A 16,024-nucleotide genomic window follows, 5' to 3' on the forward strand; every position below is an offset into this window, starting at 1 on the left:
GTTCCCTAGCCGGTGCCTGGCCCCTCAAGAGCGCTCAGTAACTGTGCTATGAACGCACGAATTAGTGAGTGAACGGGTCCGACACCGAAAGGGGAAGGGGCGGGAGGTGCACATGGGATGGAGGGGAATACAGTGAGTGGCCTCTTTTTTTGGCCTACTTTTGCTTCCTTTTTTTCTTTTTACTGAATACAACACATATGTTGAAAAGAGCATACATCATCGTACAGCTCGTTAATTTTCACAGATGTGTGATACCAGCACCCAGGCCGAGAAGCAGAATATTAACAACACCCAGAAGCCTCCCCGCGCCCTCTTCCACTGAGTGTCCTCTCGACCTTCAGAAAGCCGGAGAGCTCAAGTCCTGGGCCCCTGGCCGCGGTAAGCGACGCCCGTGGGTGGTCTGAAAAGCCCAAAAACCGAGAAGACGCTTACCCACAAACTTGAAGCGACTCATGTTAACAGCGCCGGCTCCTCCCCGGCGGAAGCGGAAGTAGTCGCCGTCGCCCCGCCCTTCCGGCTGCCCCGCCCCTAGGCCCGGTCTCCGGCTTCCCGGCAGCCCCCGCGGCCGCTGGAGGAAACGGGTCGTCATGGCGTTCTGCGGGCCGGGTCCCTACCTGACCCACCAGCAGAAGGTGTTGCGGCTTTATAAGCGGGCGCTGCGCCACCTGGAGTCGTATTGCGTCCACAGGTGGGAGAGGGAGAGCCGGGGCGCGGGGAGGTGACCCCGGGGATCCTCACAGAGGCTGAGAGGCCTTGGGGGACCGAGCGACTCAAGGACATGGGGGACGAAGTGGGAAGGCGGCCATAGACCCGGGTTCAAATCCACGCTTCGTCGCTTCTAGCTGCGAGACCTTGAAGAGTTGTTTATCTGGCCCAGGCCTCAGTTTTCTGTTCAGGAAGAGCGACGCAGGACCAGCGCAGAGGGTTGCCTGACGATTAAATGAAATAAAGGAAAGTTCCTAAAACTCTAGTTATTGTGCGTCCAGCGCTCACTGTATAAGAGCTTTCTTCTTGACCTTCTTGTTGCTAATATTAGCAGCAGGAATATGTGCATTGTTTTCTGTAGTCCTCATAACAACTTCAGGAGTTAGGGATTATTTAACGACTGAGCCACCCAGGCGCCCCAGTTAGGGATTATTTAACCTTAATTTACAAGTAAGAAAGTAGGCGTGGAAAGTAACTTGCCAAGGCCCTACAGCTGGTGAGTGGCCGGGCCAGGATTAAAACTCAGGTGCTAACCTCAAAGCATCACCAGTCTCCCACTTCTCCAATCAACTTTCCTCTTTTTAGCTTCAGCCCTTTCCACTATTTTCACGTCCACATAATTCTTTACCAGCCACGTCGTTCTCTTTCTTCTCTCCATCTGAGAGTAGTCTTAGGACAGAGTCTTAAAACATGGATTTTCGTTACCTGGAGGCAGTGCATGTGTGTGGATGCTGGGCCTCCACTGCCTCATAGGAATCCTAAAGCCTAGTCCCAGGAGAAGGGCTTCTGGGAGAAACCTCTAAACGATGGAAAACTAAGTAGGTCTGGAAAAGTTGTGGAGGGTATCCGTAAAGCCCACATTGCATATTTGTGATTATTGGAAAGTCATTGACCTACTTTGCTAGACAGAAAGATGGCCAGGTTCATTGTAACATTGTTAGTTTCTTCCCTGATTTTTCCTTATTCATTCATCTGACATAATTTGCAACTCAGGTTCTATGCTGGCTACTGAATAAACAAAAACTAGTAAGTCCTCTTTCTCAGCTGTAGCAGCTCACGGATGAATGGGGAAGATGGACATGTAAACAAGAGAATTATCACTCTTATAAATATGAAGGAAGTTGAGCTGTCAAGAATTCAGATAACACTGAACTGCATCTGGGAATATTAAAATCCATAGTCCTGGAGGAGAAGATGAAAGCATCTCCTATGATAACACTGACTCAGTGGTTTTTAAGTCTCACTGACGTCCTCTCCCAGGACTTTTCTTCATCCATTTGTCCTCCATGCTATTTGTTCTCCATGGTTCCATCCCAGGTCCTTGGTGGTGGTGTATATGCTTTGGGCAGCCTCATCTAATGCTGGGACTTGAGTTACCACCTAGGCTCACTTGTCTCTAGAGCTGTTTTCCATGTATTTGTTAGATAACCTACAGTTCTCTGAAACTCAACTTGTCTTAATGCCTTAAAACCAAACTCTACCTCATTTTGATTTTCTTCCTAAATTCCCTGTCTCAGCTAATAGCATTGATTAGTAATACAGTCACTCAGCTTTAAGTCTTAGAATCGTTCTTACGTACTCCCTACTTATTCTGAGGCCAGTGACACACGTGCTTGTATGCAGTGTATATTTGGACACTGATTTTTGTAAATTCTCTCCACAGTGTAATAATATTGTAACTGACATTGAGCAGAGGAGGTAGGAGGCATCTGTCTGAAGTGTGTTGTTGATATGTTTTAACTCCTCAAATCTTTAGGATACTTTTAAGATCTAGATACTGTTACTAACACTTTTGTAGAGGAGGAACCCATGGCCTAAAGACATTAATTTACCCAGATTACACAGCTAGTAAACTAAGATTTAGTCTGAAACGATCTGATTTTAGCAGACACTCTCATAATTCTGTAATGTAAATGTTTCTCTCCTGTCTCCTACCATCACAGGTGCCTGCTTCAGGCCCTTCTCATCTGTGGCTTGGATTATTGTCGAAGCCAAATGATCTCTGCCTTCCGTTTCTTCTAGAACCTGACCTTAACTTGCCTACAATCGTGCAGTTAGTGTCAGAATTAGGATTCAAACCCAGATCTGTGATTGATTCAAGCAATACTGTTTCCACTGTGTAACACCTCCCTTCCTACTCACCTTTGTATCTCCAGAATTTAGCACAGTGCCTAGCACAAGGTAGGAGGAATCTCAGTAAGTTGTCATTCAATGAGTGTTGAATGATCCGACAGAGGCTGTAGTTTTTCTCTCTTGCAAATTATCTTTTTTTGTGTGTGTTTGAATCAGCATTCCTTTTTTGGAGGAAAAAAGGGGGAAAGTGGTTAGGTTGTGTTTAATACAGTATTTTTTTTTTTGCTGCTGCCGCCGTGTGGGGAGCTGCCGCGGAGGCAGTCATAATGATGTGGCTGCTTCATTGGCAGGGTCTGGGGTGCCTCCAGGTAGTTACGCTACACATTCAGAAGACGTTAGTAGAAGTGCAGCCTCTTGTCAGACAGTAATCCTGCTCAGCTGAGTAGATAACCTTTCTAATCTCCAAAACCATTTTGGTTAAAGGGACAAATACCGGTACTTCGCTTGTTTGATGAGAGCCCGGTTTGAAGAACATAAGAATGAGAAGGACATGGTGAAGGCCACCCAACTGCTGAGGGCGGCGGAGGAAGAATTCTGGCACAATCAGCATCCTCAGCCATACATCTTCCCTGAGTCTCCAGGAGGGACCTCCTATGAGAGATATGAGTGTTACAAGGTAGGCGAGCACTGCAGTGGTGACTGCCTTCGGAGAGGCAGACCTTTTTTCTCCCGTCCCAAACCTCAGCCCCAAATCCGCTTGCCCCGTTAGGGGCAGCTAGGCAAATTTCTTTCCTGCCAGTGGTAAATACTTTTCTATTTGCAGGTGTCCATTTTCTCTGTCCCAGGTGACATTCTTGTCGCCTTGTCTTTCTGAATTCAGCTCCAAGGTCTTGCAGTATCTTTTTGGCAAAGCAATGCGCTAAATTACTTGGTATATAACTCATTTTGGGATCTTAAAGTTAACCAATTCGGATTGGTGCTTGGTATTTTGGAGCAATTACAGGTAACAGTCCCGCACCACGTCAAGCTGCTCTGCGTAATTAGAGAATGCAGATCAGAGAGGATTGGTGCCAGCTGTCTTTGAACTGACCTTGAGGTTTCTCAGCCCTTGGCTCTTTGAGATGTTCTTTGTGTCGGGGTCAGCTCATCTTCCGTTGGTCGTTGTGCAGCACCTGAGACGTCTGATGCTTGCAGTGGTTATAAAAATACACCGTCATTTTTGCCTTCTGCCTCCTGAGCAGGCCCTGCAGGTGGCATGCCCACACCTCCTATGGGCTGACGCGGTGATTTCCCCTCCTGACAGGTGCCCGAGTGGTGCTTAGATGACTGGCATCCCTCTGAGAAGGCGATGTATCCTGATTACTTTGCCAAGAGAGAGCAGTGGAAGAAGCTGCGGATGGAAAGCTGGGAGCGGGAGGTGAGTCTTCCCTGCCTTTCGCCTCACGGTTTGGCCCACATGGTCCGCGCCTGGAAGGGGCTCAGGTTCTGTTCCCCAGGTGCAGAAGTCCAGAATCCAGTTATGACAGTTACTGCGGCCCCTTGCCTCTCAGATATACTTGCGTTTCTAAATGTGGTAAACGTAACCTTTACAGCCTTCTTGCAAACAGGTGACAGGGTGTCGCTGGTCTCTGGGTTTTCTGCTCTTTGATTTTGCTTCTCCCCTCCTTCTCCTCAGTCCTCTGCCTGACCATCTTCCTGTACCCTCCTGTCCCTGAACTTTCCTCTCCACCAGCATCTTGGACATTTTTCATTCGTGGTGTCTGATTTACATTTTTAAAAGCTCAACTTTAATGTGAAGAGTATATTGGAGAGGGCAGGAGGAGAAGTGGAGAGACCAATTTGGGGTTGTTGCAGTTTGGTCAGAAGATTATGGCAACCAGCATGGGGGTAGGGGGGATGCAGTGAATAGGGAAAGAAATCGATTCAGGGTATCATTTGGCGGGATATGAAGGCTGACTGGATGTGGGGGATGCATGAGGGACAGGGAGCAATCGAGAATGAGATCCATGTTAACACCTGGAGTCTGGTGATGGTTTATTGAGATGAAGAAGAGGAAAAAACGGGCACCAGTCGGTTAAACATCTGACTCGCGATTTCTGCTCAGGTCGTGATCTCAGGGTTGTGAGATAGAGCCCCATGTCCAGCTTCACACTCAGTGGGGAGTCTGCCTCTCTGCCCCTGCCCCTGCATGTTCCCTCTCTCCCTCTCTCTCTCTCTCAAATAAATAAAAAAAAGAAAGAAAAAACAGGTGTCAGGGGGACAAGTAAGTGTTTGGTTTTAAATTTGTTAAATTTGAGAATGCTGTGAGACACCAAGTGAGATGTCAATAGGCGACTTTGGTTGTAGGAACCTGGAACTCAAAGGAGAGATTTGAGCTCGAAACAAATTTGTGAGTTATCCATTGTTTTAAAAGCCGCGGAAATGAAGGAGATCCTTATGAGAGAGGAAAGAGCAGAAAAGTCACAGGCGCTCCCACTTGTGGAGGTGAGGAAAGGAGGCAGCAAAGCACCCAGCAAGGGGAGAGGGGTGACAGCGAGTCCAAGCCAAGAGAAAGTGTTTCAGGAACAGCCAGTCAGGGTTGGTCATTTTTGCTGAAAGTTGCTAAAAGGTGGAATAGAGTGAGGGCCGGAAATAATGTCCATGGACTGTGGCTATAGGAAGGGCATTCGTGACCTTGGAGAGCCTTTTCTGGAGGGTTTAATCACACCAGTAAGAGTGAGCAGAAGGTAGAGAGAAGACAGTGGGGGGGGGGCGGGGAGGAGTTCTTGAGAAGTTTCGCTGGAACAGTAACTGGAGGCCAAGGCATTATTTTCTTTTTAAGATAAGAAATGATGCATGTGTGCTGAGAGAAGGTTCGGGGCGAGGGAGAAATGGACAATGTTGAAGCAAGGTGGAAGAGGTCAACGGGGAAAGCTTTGGAGAAGAGCGACGGGATCCCAAGCATGTGTGAGGGCCTCTGAAAGGAGAACGGGTTCTTCCTCCACTAGAACTGTACAGACGGTGCACGTACATACATCCGGGCTAGAAGTTTTGACGATGGGAAAATGAGAGTTCTATGTGACAGCTTCTCTGTTTTAGCAAAGAGGAAAAAGGCATGAAGTGGGCGCAGCCTGTTTTGGAGAATGTGGAGAAGATGTGGGAGTCACGGCAGAGGATGAGATCGCTGGGAATAATAATAGGATTGCCAGGTAGTGGTGAAGGCCCATTTGAAGTTGGGACTAATTAATGTGTTGTGACGTTGGTTTGTTGCAGCATTTTTTTCTTTCTAGCAACACCAGCTGTCTGGGTGCAGGCTGGAAGGTGGATGGTGTGGTGTGTCCAGCGGAGAGTGTCGAGAGACTAGAGGTTACTCAAAAGGGAGTGATTGCCATGATGAGATGGAAGCGGCTAAAGCAGGCACGGAGTCAGGAGGCTGATGCAGAGAAGGACAAATTGGGTCAGAGGATCTGTGAACTGGCAATTTCTGCGTTTCAAAAAGCATTCTCAAGGGGACATTTTTTTTTTTTTTAAAGATTTTATTTATTTATTTGAGAGAGAGAGAGCACATGAGAGGGGGGAGGGCCAGAGGGAGAAGCAGACTCCCTGCCGAGCAGGGAGCCCGATGCGGGACTCCATCCCAGGACTCCAGGATCATGACCTGAGCCGAAGGCAGTCGCTTAACCAACTGAGCCACCCAGGCGCCCTCAAGGGGACATTTAAGCACATGAGCTGGAGAGGGCTTCTGTGGTTAGTGGGATATTTGATCCACGATTGTCTTTTAAGATTTAGAGAGCACGCACTCGAGCTGGGGGGCGGGGCAGAGGGAGAGAATCCTTGAGCGGACTCCCTGCTCAGGGCAGAGCCCAATGTGGGGCTTGATCCCAGGACCCTGAGATCGTGACCTGGGCCAAAACCAAGAGTCAGACAGTTCACCGACAGAGCCACCCAGGCGCCCCTGATTCATGACTTATATGTTCTTTTAAGTTATATGTAATTTGAAAGTTATATGGGTTCTGGTGATAAGGTCCAGGATGTTGACTGCAGAAGTTGTTGGCCAAGGTGGAGTGAAAGGAGAGTCATTGTGACCAAGGAGGGCAGTGCTTGCTAAGAAATGTCTCCTCATTTGTAAACAGGAGGTGTGTTTATTCATGGAGAGCAGCAGGTTTGCTCTTCAGTTGGTGCCAGATAACGTCTTCTTCTCCACAAAAACCTTCTTTACCTAGTTCGTCTCACTGTTATTAAACAGCACATACGCTGGAGACTCAGGTCACCCACGATCCAGAATTGAGTTTTCTGGAGGAAGCTTTAGAAAACCATTATCTGGGGAGGGGGTCCCTTACATGTCCTCTTCTATGGGGACAGTGATAGTCTTGGAGATCACTGAACTTGGGGTGGGTGGGCAGGATCAGGCAGAACAGAGCACATTTTCACATGTGATTTCATGGTATCTCTTGTCCTGGTTGCTATTGGGGGGAGGCTTTAAAATGAACATCTCTAATATATATGAATTAAGGTTTCCTAATGGTGCTTTTGGAGGGCATGTAGCTGAGACATAAAAATATTTTTTAGGGGGTACAGGTTGGGGACCATAACAAAGGGAATGGGACCGGTAATGGTCAGTTTTGCATCGTAAGAGATGGGGTGGGAGGATTTCTCAGCTTTGCTGTTTTAAGAATGGGAAAACCCTTAAGCAGAATTGTTTCTCTGAGTTAAACTGTGGGTATAAACATAATGCAGGTATATATAAAAACCACCGCGGCAGGTTTTCCAGTCAGCTCGACTCTGATGGTTCCTCCCTTCCCCCTTTCCAGGTTAAGCAGCTACAGGATGAAACCCCAGTTGGTGGTCCCAGCACTGAAGCTTTGCCCCCGGCCCGGAAGGAAGGTGATCTGCCCCCACTGTGGTGGCACATTGTGACCAGGCCCCGGGAGCGGCCCATGTAGCGGGAGAGGGAGACACCCCACCAGCCAGTCGCGCTTGCAAGTGAAATAATTTACAGCACATAGACACACTTGCCCTAATAAAAGTAACTCAATACGGTACGACTGCTGCGTTCTTCTGGGGGTCTGCACGACGCCAAGCGCGTGTGCCCCCGTTGTCTCTTTCCACTTGCGCAGAGAAGTATGGGAAGTGTGGCCAAGTGTCCTCTGCCCCAGGAAGTCCTATTGCTAGCACGTGTTATCAGGGAAAATAGCAGAACCAGATACAAGATTTACTCTTGAGGATTTTAGTTGAACAAACCCTATTTGAAGGCTTAGTGACTGGGATGAATACAAAGTCAAGAGAAGGTATGCAAATCCTGAGGACTTGAGAAAACATTTTGGTTTTGTAAAGGTGCCAGGAATGACATTTTAGTGTGATTAAAAGGTTAACTCTAAGCAGCACATACTCAACGAATCAGCCTGGAGTTCACGGGCTTTGCTCGGGAGCGGAGGTTTGGGGGCTGGGGTGAAGCTTCCCCGGGACGGTTTTCCGGCTCTGCCTCTCTACTGTAGCTTGGGTGGTCTGCGGGCTCCCAGGTAAGGGGACAGCAGAACTCTAAGTGTTGGAAGCAGTGTCTTTAAAAGGTAGAGCCATTTTTAAAACCATCATCAACCAAACCCACTGGCTTTCAGTTGGTGATAACTCACTAGAATTACGTTCAAACAGTTCATGAGTGGAGGCTGCTAGTGTTCTTAGGGCCCAGGGCCATCCCAGAAGTAATGTTCTCTGGTTTCCTAAGTAAGCCCAGTCGGAGTCTGCGTGCGTCTCCTAACAGTTGATGAAGACTTGGAACTGAATCTTAATAAGTCTTGACATCCAGGACTTTTTCTAGTGGTTCTTTATTTATAATGTAGGCTGAAGCGATTGTTACAAGGTAGAAGGGAGACACATTACACAACTGTTATTTATACAAGTTTAGAACAAAAAACTGCACGGGGAGAGGTCAACTCTCAGTACAAACTAGCAACTAAACCACAATAATTTACCTTTAGAAACGATTTCTTTATTTTTAGCTGTGACCCTGCTTTTACAATATGCAAAAACACAAACAGAACTACCCAAGGTGTGTCGTCACATTCTTTCTACATTGAATTTGGCAACATTTTATATTAAATTTATTCAGATTATACTAGCGTTTAAAAACTAAACAAGTGAAAAGCTGTACCAAGGTACAGTTACATCCATTTATTTCCAAGGTTTAAAATACCACTTTTATCTATTGTCATTACCTTGCAGTGATTTCTGCTTTTGCAAAAACCATCTCAAGCATCATATGCACAATGCATCAGCTACTTGTAGTCATCAAGATTGGTGGGCTAAACCACAGGCACTACTGTTGCTTATATTCTGTAGAAGGAGCTTGTTCTTCAAAGAAAAAAAGCTTAAATAGTTTCTAATAATCATGCCTTTGCTTTAAAGCCATAACATAAAATGCCCTTGAGCAATCACAGCAGTGTTAAATGTTAATATCTAGAACAGTGACTATACAGGTGCGTTACTCTCACATCCAGTGCAGTTAGGTATTAAAGCAGAAGATTATGTAACTGAAGATTAGAGCCAACAGAAACCTGCAGGGTCTGCGGGACCCACCAAGCTCCGGTTTCTTCAGGAGAAACTGACCCGAGTGCTAAGGGGCTTGCTTGGTCCTTTTGAACATGTCTTCTCCAAACAAGATCCCTTTAAATCTACAAATCTCTGTTGGCTTTAGGGAATGGGCATTAGAACAAATTTAACTTTCACTTAAAAAAGACATAAATCCATTCCAAAAAACATTACCTAGAATACCAAAAAAAAAAAAAAAGAAGGGACAGTATAGTGGTCAGATTCCCAGTGACAATAAATAAATCCTCCGCTCTTCAATGTTTGGTATGATGCCAATTAACTGCCACTTATTTAAAAGAAGAGAAGAAAAACAAGCCCCCAGGTCGGTAAACACATTGGCAAGTTGCTAGATTCCAAGCTGGTTACCCTTGTTAAATCCGCTCGAGTTTGTTCAAAATATTTGGGCTTTTCAACGCGCCCAGCCTGCTGGGCACGGTTAAGTAAAAGGCATTGGCTATATCTAAGAATTCCCTGCTATCATTTTTAAATGTTTTCACATTTTTAAAACTGCCTTACCCTTTTTGGATGTATTTGGATTCAATGAACGTGGGTAGGAGAGACGAGTAACTGAAGGGGGGCGGGGGGGGGGAGCTCTGGGTCTACCCGGTGGCGGCAGCATGCACGGGACTGGAGGTGGGTGCTGTGTGCAGTCAAGAGGAATCGTGGGACAAAGGAAGTCCTTAAACACCCTACAGAAACAAACACTGCAATCCAGTATGGCTTATTCGGATGCATTTACCATGAAGCTACTAGAAATTCAACCTACGAGGCTACTCTTAAATGTTAACAGGATCGGCTATGTTGACTGTGTGCCCCTCCCACGGCCCTCCCCCCCCCAATCCCAACAGAGTCTACCATTTCCGGATTTACTTCACTCCGAATATTGCTCATCATTTGTTACCCCTGCTTTTCTCAGCCAGAACATACTACATGTAAATGAAGATTTTAACCCTTGATCCATTTTGTTTGTACATTAAAATAACTTGAATTTGCTTCTAAGCCAGACTACTACAATGCATCTACAAAAGCTTGCAGGAAAAAAAGGAGAGAAAAGAAAAGGCTAATAAGTAGAGCTATCTTTTTTTCTGAAATTAACTACTTTGTGTTTCCCCTTGCCCCGACCACCCCCCCAACCCATTATGCATTTAAAATTTTACAAAGACTTGTAAAAAAGTTAAATGGAATTTGGCACCTTCAGAAAAATCAAAAGGGAAACTAAGAATGTGCAGAAAGAAAACGGTCAATATTTACAAATTAAAAGATCAAAGTTATGTCAGTTACATATGTTGCTTTTAATTCTTATCTAAAGGTGTCGAGTACTTTCAAAAGAGCTGTATTCTGAGTTGCCTACAAAATCTTTTGTCTGATTATAGATTGGAATGGATCGAGACAAATTAGGTTTTATGAATTAAACAGTTCCTTCCCCCACTGGCAGCGTTTCTTGGGAGCCTAGCGCGCCTACGAGAAGCGAGGGGCTGAGCGGTCGTTGGTCGTGGTCTTCTTCAGTTTCACGCCCCTTCGGATGGCGTTCAGCATGTCTTCCCCTTGCGGAGTATCTCTCGGGCTCAGCTCTGCAGCGTCGCTCTCCGGGATCTGGCCTGGGGAAGCAGTGGCACTTGGGGGATCCCTCTCCTGGTCTTCGGCCTCGCTCTCTGGAATCGCCTGTCTGTGCTCCTCGGGGATACTTGGCTTCGGGCCTGGGAGAGGAGGGTTGACGGAGGCTTGGCCGCTCCACATGGAGGAGGGCATGCTGGTGACACCCTGGGGGCCCTCGCCCACAGACGGCGACTCGGGGCTGTGCTCACCCCTCTCCTCTGGCCCGTCCGGGGGCGCGGGCAACACCCCGGGGAGGTCTGGGACGGTTGGGGTCTTGACGGGGATCACGGGGGTCTTGATGGGGATGGGGCCGGCTCCGATGGTCCCCCGGCGGACAGAAGGCTTGGTGGAAGGGGTCCGTCGGATGGTTGCAACCCCCGGGGTGACCATAGCCGGTCCGAGGGTGGTGGGGAGGCCAGCCGTTGAGGCTGGGCGCTTGGCCTGGAACATCCGTCGGTAGGACTGGCTGATGTCGCTGTTTCTCGGGATGGTGGAGGATTTGTCAAACTCCTGCTGATCTGCCTCCTGGTCGCCACTTACAGAGAAATAATCATAATCTGAAACTGATGATAAGATTTGATTAGGACTCTCCGCGGCAGCAGCTCTGCTTTTCGGTTCTTTGGTGTCGGAGGAACAAAAGGCACAAGAGGCAGGATGCTTTACCCGCCACCTCATCCCCAGCCTCCCCCAATCTCTGCACCATCCTGAGAAGCCCTCGACGTCCGAGCAGTCCCCGCAGGGGTCTTCGGTTCCCCGCTCTAACCCTGGGCCCCAGGACGGCAGCGGACGCCCAGAGCGGGCTCGCTGCCTCCCAGCGTCTCCCGGAGGAATAAGGGGGCGGGCGGGAAGAGACGAGGAACTCCACACCCCCGCCGGTCCCGAAGCGGACGCGAGGATCCAGCCTCAGCCCGACTACCACCGCCCCCCCGAGTCACGCGTCGGGCAAAGGCAGGAGAGAGATCGGAGCCCCGGGCGCCGAGCCCCCGAAAACACGCGCGAGGTCAGGCTGCAGCCCGAGGCGTGCGCGCTTCGTCTCGGCACCCGGGCTCCCGAGGGCGGTGGGGCTCAGGGCGGGTTTCTGAGCCGCCGCAGCACCCGCCGCGGCACTGCGGGACGGCCAGCAGCGCGCCCCGGAGGACCCCACGCGCCGCCCGCTGCTCCCCGGGACAGCAAAACGGCCCTGCGGGGGCCCACGCACTCTGAGGAGCTTGGAGCGACGGGCTGCAATCGGATCGGTCCCCCCCCCCCCACACCCCTCCTCTGGCCCCTGGGCTGCCACCTGGCTGGCGCGCGCGGCGCTGAGGGACGCAGGGCTCCCGGGGGACTGGGCGGAATGGGTTCCGAACCCGGGGCTTCGGGCTCGGGGCGCCCTGACCACCACAGACCGCGGCGCAGTCGCTGTGGCTGCGCGGCCCCCGCCCAGGAGGGAGGCCGCCGCTTCTCCTCCGCCGGCACTGCTCGGGAAGCGCCGCCGGCCAGCCCGGGCTGCCTCGTACCTTGGGAGGGGATGGTGTCCTCCGAGCAGCACGGGGTGGTGGTCTGGGTGCTGTAGCCGCTGGAGCACTGCAGCGAGTCCCGGCTGCTCCTCTGGGTGTCCAGCTGGAGGCCCCGCGACAGGGCCAGCGCCAGTTCCTCGCACGCCTCCATCTCCTCGCCAGGCTGCAGCGGGGAGGCGACAGAGACACAGACAAGCCACCAGGGCCGTGAATCCCCTGTCCCATGTCCCCAGAGCCGTTCTGCGTCCTTCAAGTGGGAGCCTCAGTATTACTCCTAACCCGCTCCCGTGAACATCACCCGTCTGTGGGTCCTACCCAGGCTCTAGAAAGTTCCAGGAGTCCGATTTCAGTGCCAGGCTCTTCCCTGGGGGCCCTCTAATCACTACAGAACAGGGAGTGGGGGCACGGGGCTCAAGCCCCTCCAGTACCGGGCTGACTCGGCCCCCTGTGCCGGTCAGCACACGGCCGCCAGCCAGGGCTAGAGGGGTCCAACCAGCTGTAGCGAATAAAAGCGTCACCCTGGGGCGCCTGGGGGGGCTCAGTCGTTAGGGATCTACCTTCGGCTCAGGTCATGAGCTCAGGGTCCTGGGATCGAGCCCCGCATCGGGCTCCCTGCTCCGCGGGAAGCCTGCTTCTCCCTCTCCCACGCCCCTTGCCTGTGTTCCCTCTCTCGCTGTGTCTCTGTCAGATAAATAAAATCTTAAAAAAAAAAAAAAGCGCGTCACCCTGGTGGCAGCTGACACGGTCATGCTCCGAGGTCTCTGCGCTTCGTCAGCCGCTGCGGGCGCGCCACCCGCGGCCGGGGGCCCTCCTCCACTGGGGTCTGGCTCCCGCTTCTCCTTGCGGCGCTGTAGGGTGTTCACCAGAGGCTGGTCGTAGGGTCCTGGCTTGGCCCAGTCCTAAGCAGAAGGCACGCCGTCAGGCGCCTGGCCTCCGCCATCTGGAAGGCTGTAGAAGCCTCCGGACAGCTGCCCACAGAAGGCAGCCGGCCTCTGGGGAAGCTCGGGCTAGGACAGGCCAGCAGGCCCTTCTACTGCATCCTCACCCGGCTCTAAAAGGAGGGACTGGAAAATCCTTTGGCGGGGGCCCCCGGGGAACCTCCCCTTTCCTCCTATCCGCCCAAAGATGAAACACCCTCACCAACCAGGCAGGTACCTGTGAGTGACTCTTAGTTAGTAGCCACCTGCAGCTGACCAACTGTCTAAGGTGTCTGAAGGCCCCAGCCGGTGGACAGCACATGCCCCGGGGACCAGGCCCTCCCTGCGGGTGTCTGAAGGGACCCCCTCTCCTCCAGCCCAAATGACTTCACTTGAGCCAAGTGGCCACCAGGGGGCACTAACGGGAGTCAGCCCCTCCCGCTGAGGCTGAACCTCCGCCTCCAGGAAACTGGGCCTGGGCCCCAAAGGGCACCCGGGAAGTGCCCCCCTGAGGCCCTCACAGAGGGAGGGAAGGCCTCTGGGGTCAGCAGAAAGATTTTTGAGGAGCATGAGGGGTCCACACTACTTGTGAGGGATTAAGTCGAGACCTCAAAATGCCACAGCCTGGGGTCACCTACTATTCAAAGTAGGGACACCACCTCTCAGAATAGGATTGGACTTGCTAGGAACTCATTTTAAAACTTTGTTTTTGTATTAAGGCAAACACATTTTGAGAGTAAACAAATGAGACTAAAAAATAAAGTCTGCATTTACTTTTGAGATCAAGCATGGTAAGCCAACCCCCAGTTTGCATTATGGTTCTGTTGCCGTGGCCCAGTAAGGGACTCGAGGGGCAAGTCTGGGGCACGCGGCCGGGGAGGGCAGTGGCTCCCAGCCCCTGTAATACTGACACCCCGCAGCGGCCCCCAGCAGCGCGGAACTGCACACGGCCCTGTCGGGCGCCACCGTCTGCCCGGGCTGAGGGAAGGTGCGTGACAGGGAGCCTCTCCCATCTCAGCTCCGCGTGGAAATTTCTCCCTCAGATCTGCCTGCTGCTTTTTGGTTCTTCCCGGTGGGAACTTTCTTAGGGAGAGGGGTTCTGTGGGGAGGAAGGCAGAGTGTGGAAGGGAGGGCTGAGGGGGGTCAGGATGAGGGATCGTGGGACAGAAGTGGGGGGAGCACAGCCATGAGAGGGGGCGGAGGGAGAGGAGAGGAGGGGAGGGAGGAGAGACACAAACCTTCCAGCTAGGGATCTGAGATGACGGGAACATGCCGGGCCCAATGGTGTGATAATGAGCGAAGTCTGGAAGGTGGACAGAGGTGACCCGAGGGAGCAGGCGGGAGGCAGGCGGGCAATGAGGGGAAAGGCTTGCCCCCACGGGCCCCACATGGGATTCACTTGGCAAACTACAGTGAGAAAACCCGTTAGACAACTGGAAACAAAACAAACAAAAAAGGGGGGGGGGAGAAAGGAAAATAAAATTAATATAACAGGATGAGTGTGGAGGTACAAGATGGCATTGACATTCAAGGGAGGAGGGGACCGGAGCCTTTATCCGGCAAACAAGCGGCGGGGCTCTGCTGCTCGTGGATGATCCGTGGGGCGGAAAGGGCCACGGGGCAAAGAGTACCCGTGGGACACCAGGCAAGTGCTCGGTCAAGGACATAACTTATCTACATTCTGGAATAGTGTGGAAATTGACCAGTGTCCTTCACTTGTGGCGTTCCCAATGGTTTTTGATCATTTAGCCAACGAAGCAGAGTTTCAGGGTGATCGTGATCTGCTCATCTCATTATGCAAATTTAAACATTCTCAAGCGTCAACTAAATCTGTTCATTCTAGGTTTCCGAAATCATCACACTGTTCAGGAGCAGATTCCAAATCGGGGTGAAGAGGGAGGAGGGGTCAGCAAACTAAAAGGCAGAAAAGCACACAGCCTCTGATGCAGCGGGAGGTCCCATCGGGCGGTGTGGCTACGGCGACAAGGGGGCCACAGTGGGGGAGGGGGGCTTGGGACGGCAAGGGGGAGATGGATGAGCACACGGCATTGTTCTGGGAAGGAGCCTTCCACCTCCGAGTTCCCCATATCCCTTCCTCTCCCTCAGGACGACGGCAAGGTCATGGCTCAGGAGCCCGGCGCCCATTCAAGAAAAAGCCCTCAGCCTTGTCCCTCTCTCTGTCCCCAAGAGTGGCTGCTCAGGGTGTGCCTTTGGTTGATTTCAAGTTTCAGGTCCCGGCGGTGACGGCCAGTGGCGGGCGGGGAGGGGGGGCGGAGAAGGGTGGCCGCGGTGGCCGGGGGCCCAGCCGGTCACCTTCTCTGTGGACGCCCAGGCGCCCATGGTGGAGCCTGAGCTGACCGAGGTGGGCGAGCTGCACTCGCTCACGGACTGGCAGGTTTCCGAGGCTTCGGAGGAGGCCGAGCTGGACGAGTTCTGCCGGCAGGGAGGGACCACGAGCCACCAGAAGTAGCAGGAAACCAAAAGAGAAGATGGGGCGGGGGGAGGGCACGCACAGAGAGAGAGAGAGAGAGACAGACATATACACAGAAGAGGGAAGGATGAGAGAAGCAGAGGGTTAGGGTTATTTTTTTCCCCCAAGACTGCACACACACACACAGGCTTCCAAGCCCTCGAAAAGAAGCCGGAGACGCGGCAAGGCCCAGATCTGCCAGG

General features: G+C 51.5%; 3 protein-coding genes across 8 annotated transcripts in view; 1 reads left to right on the plus strand and 2 right to left on the minus strand.

Moving 5' to 3' along the window:
* The window catches only part of TATDN1 (TatD DNase domain containing 1), a 43,082-nt gene extending 42,566 nt beyond the window's left edge, over window positions 1-516 (minus strand). For 2 of the 3 annotated variants that reach the window (XR_014144380.1, XM_081816523.1), the window contains exon 1: window positions 433-516. Coding sequence is in view for 2 of the 3 variants with exons in the window: in XM_081816523.1 (XP_081672649.1) it covers window positions 433-454 (22 nt within the window). In the remaining variant the exon portion in view is untranslated. The remainder of the gene's footprint in view (window positions 1-432) is intronic. The other variant, XM_081816524.1, reaches the window with a different exon arrangement.
* Window positions 245-7,799, plus strand: NDUFB9 (NADH:ubiquinone oxidoreductase subunit B9). 2 transcript variants are annotated; one of them, XM_081816529.1, is made up of 4 exons: window positions 245-378; window positions 3,262-3,454; window positions 4,082-4,195; window positions 7,569-7,799. In XM_081816529.1, exons 2-4 carry the CDS (start codon window positions 3,290-3,292, stop codon window positions 7,698-7,700), a joined length of 411 nt encoding a protein of 136 aa, XP_081672655.1. In that variant the 5' UTR covers window positions 245-378; window positions 3,262-3,289; the 3' UTR covers window positions 7,701-7,799. The 2 variants fall into 2 exon arrangements, with proteins under 2 accessions (XP_081672655.1, XP_081672654.1); XM_081816528.1 differs by lacking the exon at window positions 245-378 and adding an exon at window positions 528-688.
* Window positions 7,800-8,560: 761 nt separating this feature from the next.
* The window catches only part of MTSS1 (MTSS I-BAR domain containing 1), a 34,741-nt gene continuing 27,277 nt past the window's right edge, over window positions 8,561-16,024 (minus strand). The window contains exons 7-11 of one of the 3 annotated variants that reach the window (XM_081816511.1): window positions 15,665-15,784; window positions 14,590-14,784; window positions 13,160-13,333; window positions 12,435-12,597; window positions 8,561-11,501 (exon numbers count right to left, since the gene is read on the minus strand). In XM_081816511.1, the coding sequence (XP_081672637.1) occupies window positions 10,801-11,501; window positions 12,435-12,597; window positions 13,160-13,333; window positions 14,590-14,784; window positions 15,665-15,784 (1,353 nt within the window). In that variant the 3' untranslated portion in view covers window positions 8,561-10,800. The remainder of the gene's footprint in view (window positions 11,502-12,434; window positions 12,598-13,159; window positions 13,334-14,589; window positions 14,785-15,664; window positions 15,785-16,024) is intronic. The other 2 variants (XM_081816512.1, XM_081816513.1) reach the window with 2 other exon arrangements.

This window comes from Leptonychotes weddellii, chromosome 4 (genome assembly GCF_054177405.1).
Source record: "Leptonychotes weddellii isolate Sample4059 chromosome 4, ASM5417740v2, whole genome shotgun sequence".
Lineage (NCBI taxonomy): Eukaryota > Metazoa > Chordata > Mammalia > Carnivora > Phocidae > Leptonychotes > Leptonychotes weddellii.

What these genes read in the sequence shown, in the direction of transcription:
- NDUFB9 (XM_081816528.1), top strand. Translation starts at nt 588, where the DNA reads ATGGCGTTCTGCGGGCCGGGTCCCTACCTGACCCACCAGCAGAAGGTG. An exon ending in GAGTCGTATTGCGTCCACAG is followed by an intron (nt 689 to 3,261) that starts GTGGGAGAGGGA and finishes TTTTGGTTAAAG; the next exon opens with GGACAAATACCGGTACTTCG. An exon ending in TGGAAAGCTGGGAGCGGGAG is followed by an intron (nt 4,196 to 7,568) that starts GTGAGTCTTCCC and finishes CCCCCTTTCCAG; the next exon opens with GTTAAGCAGCTACAGGATGA.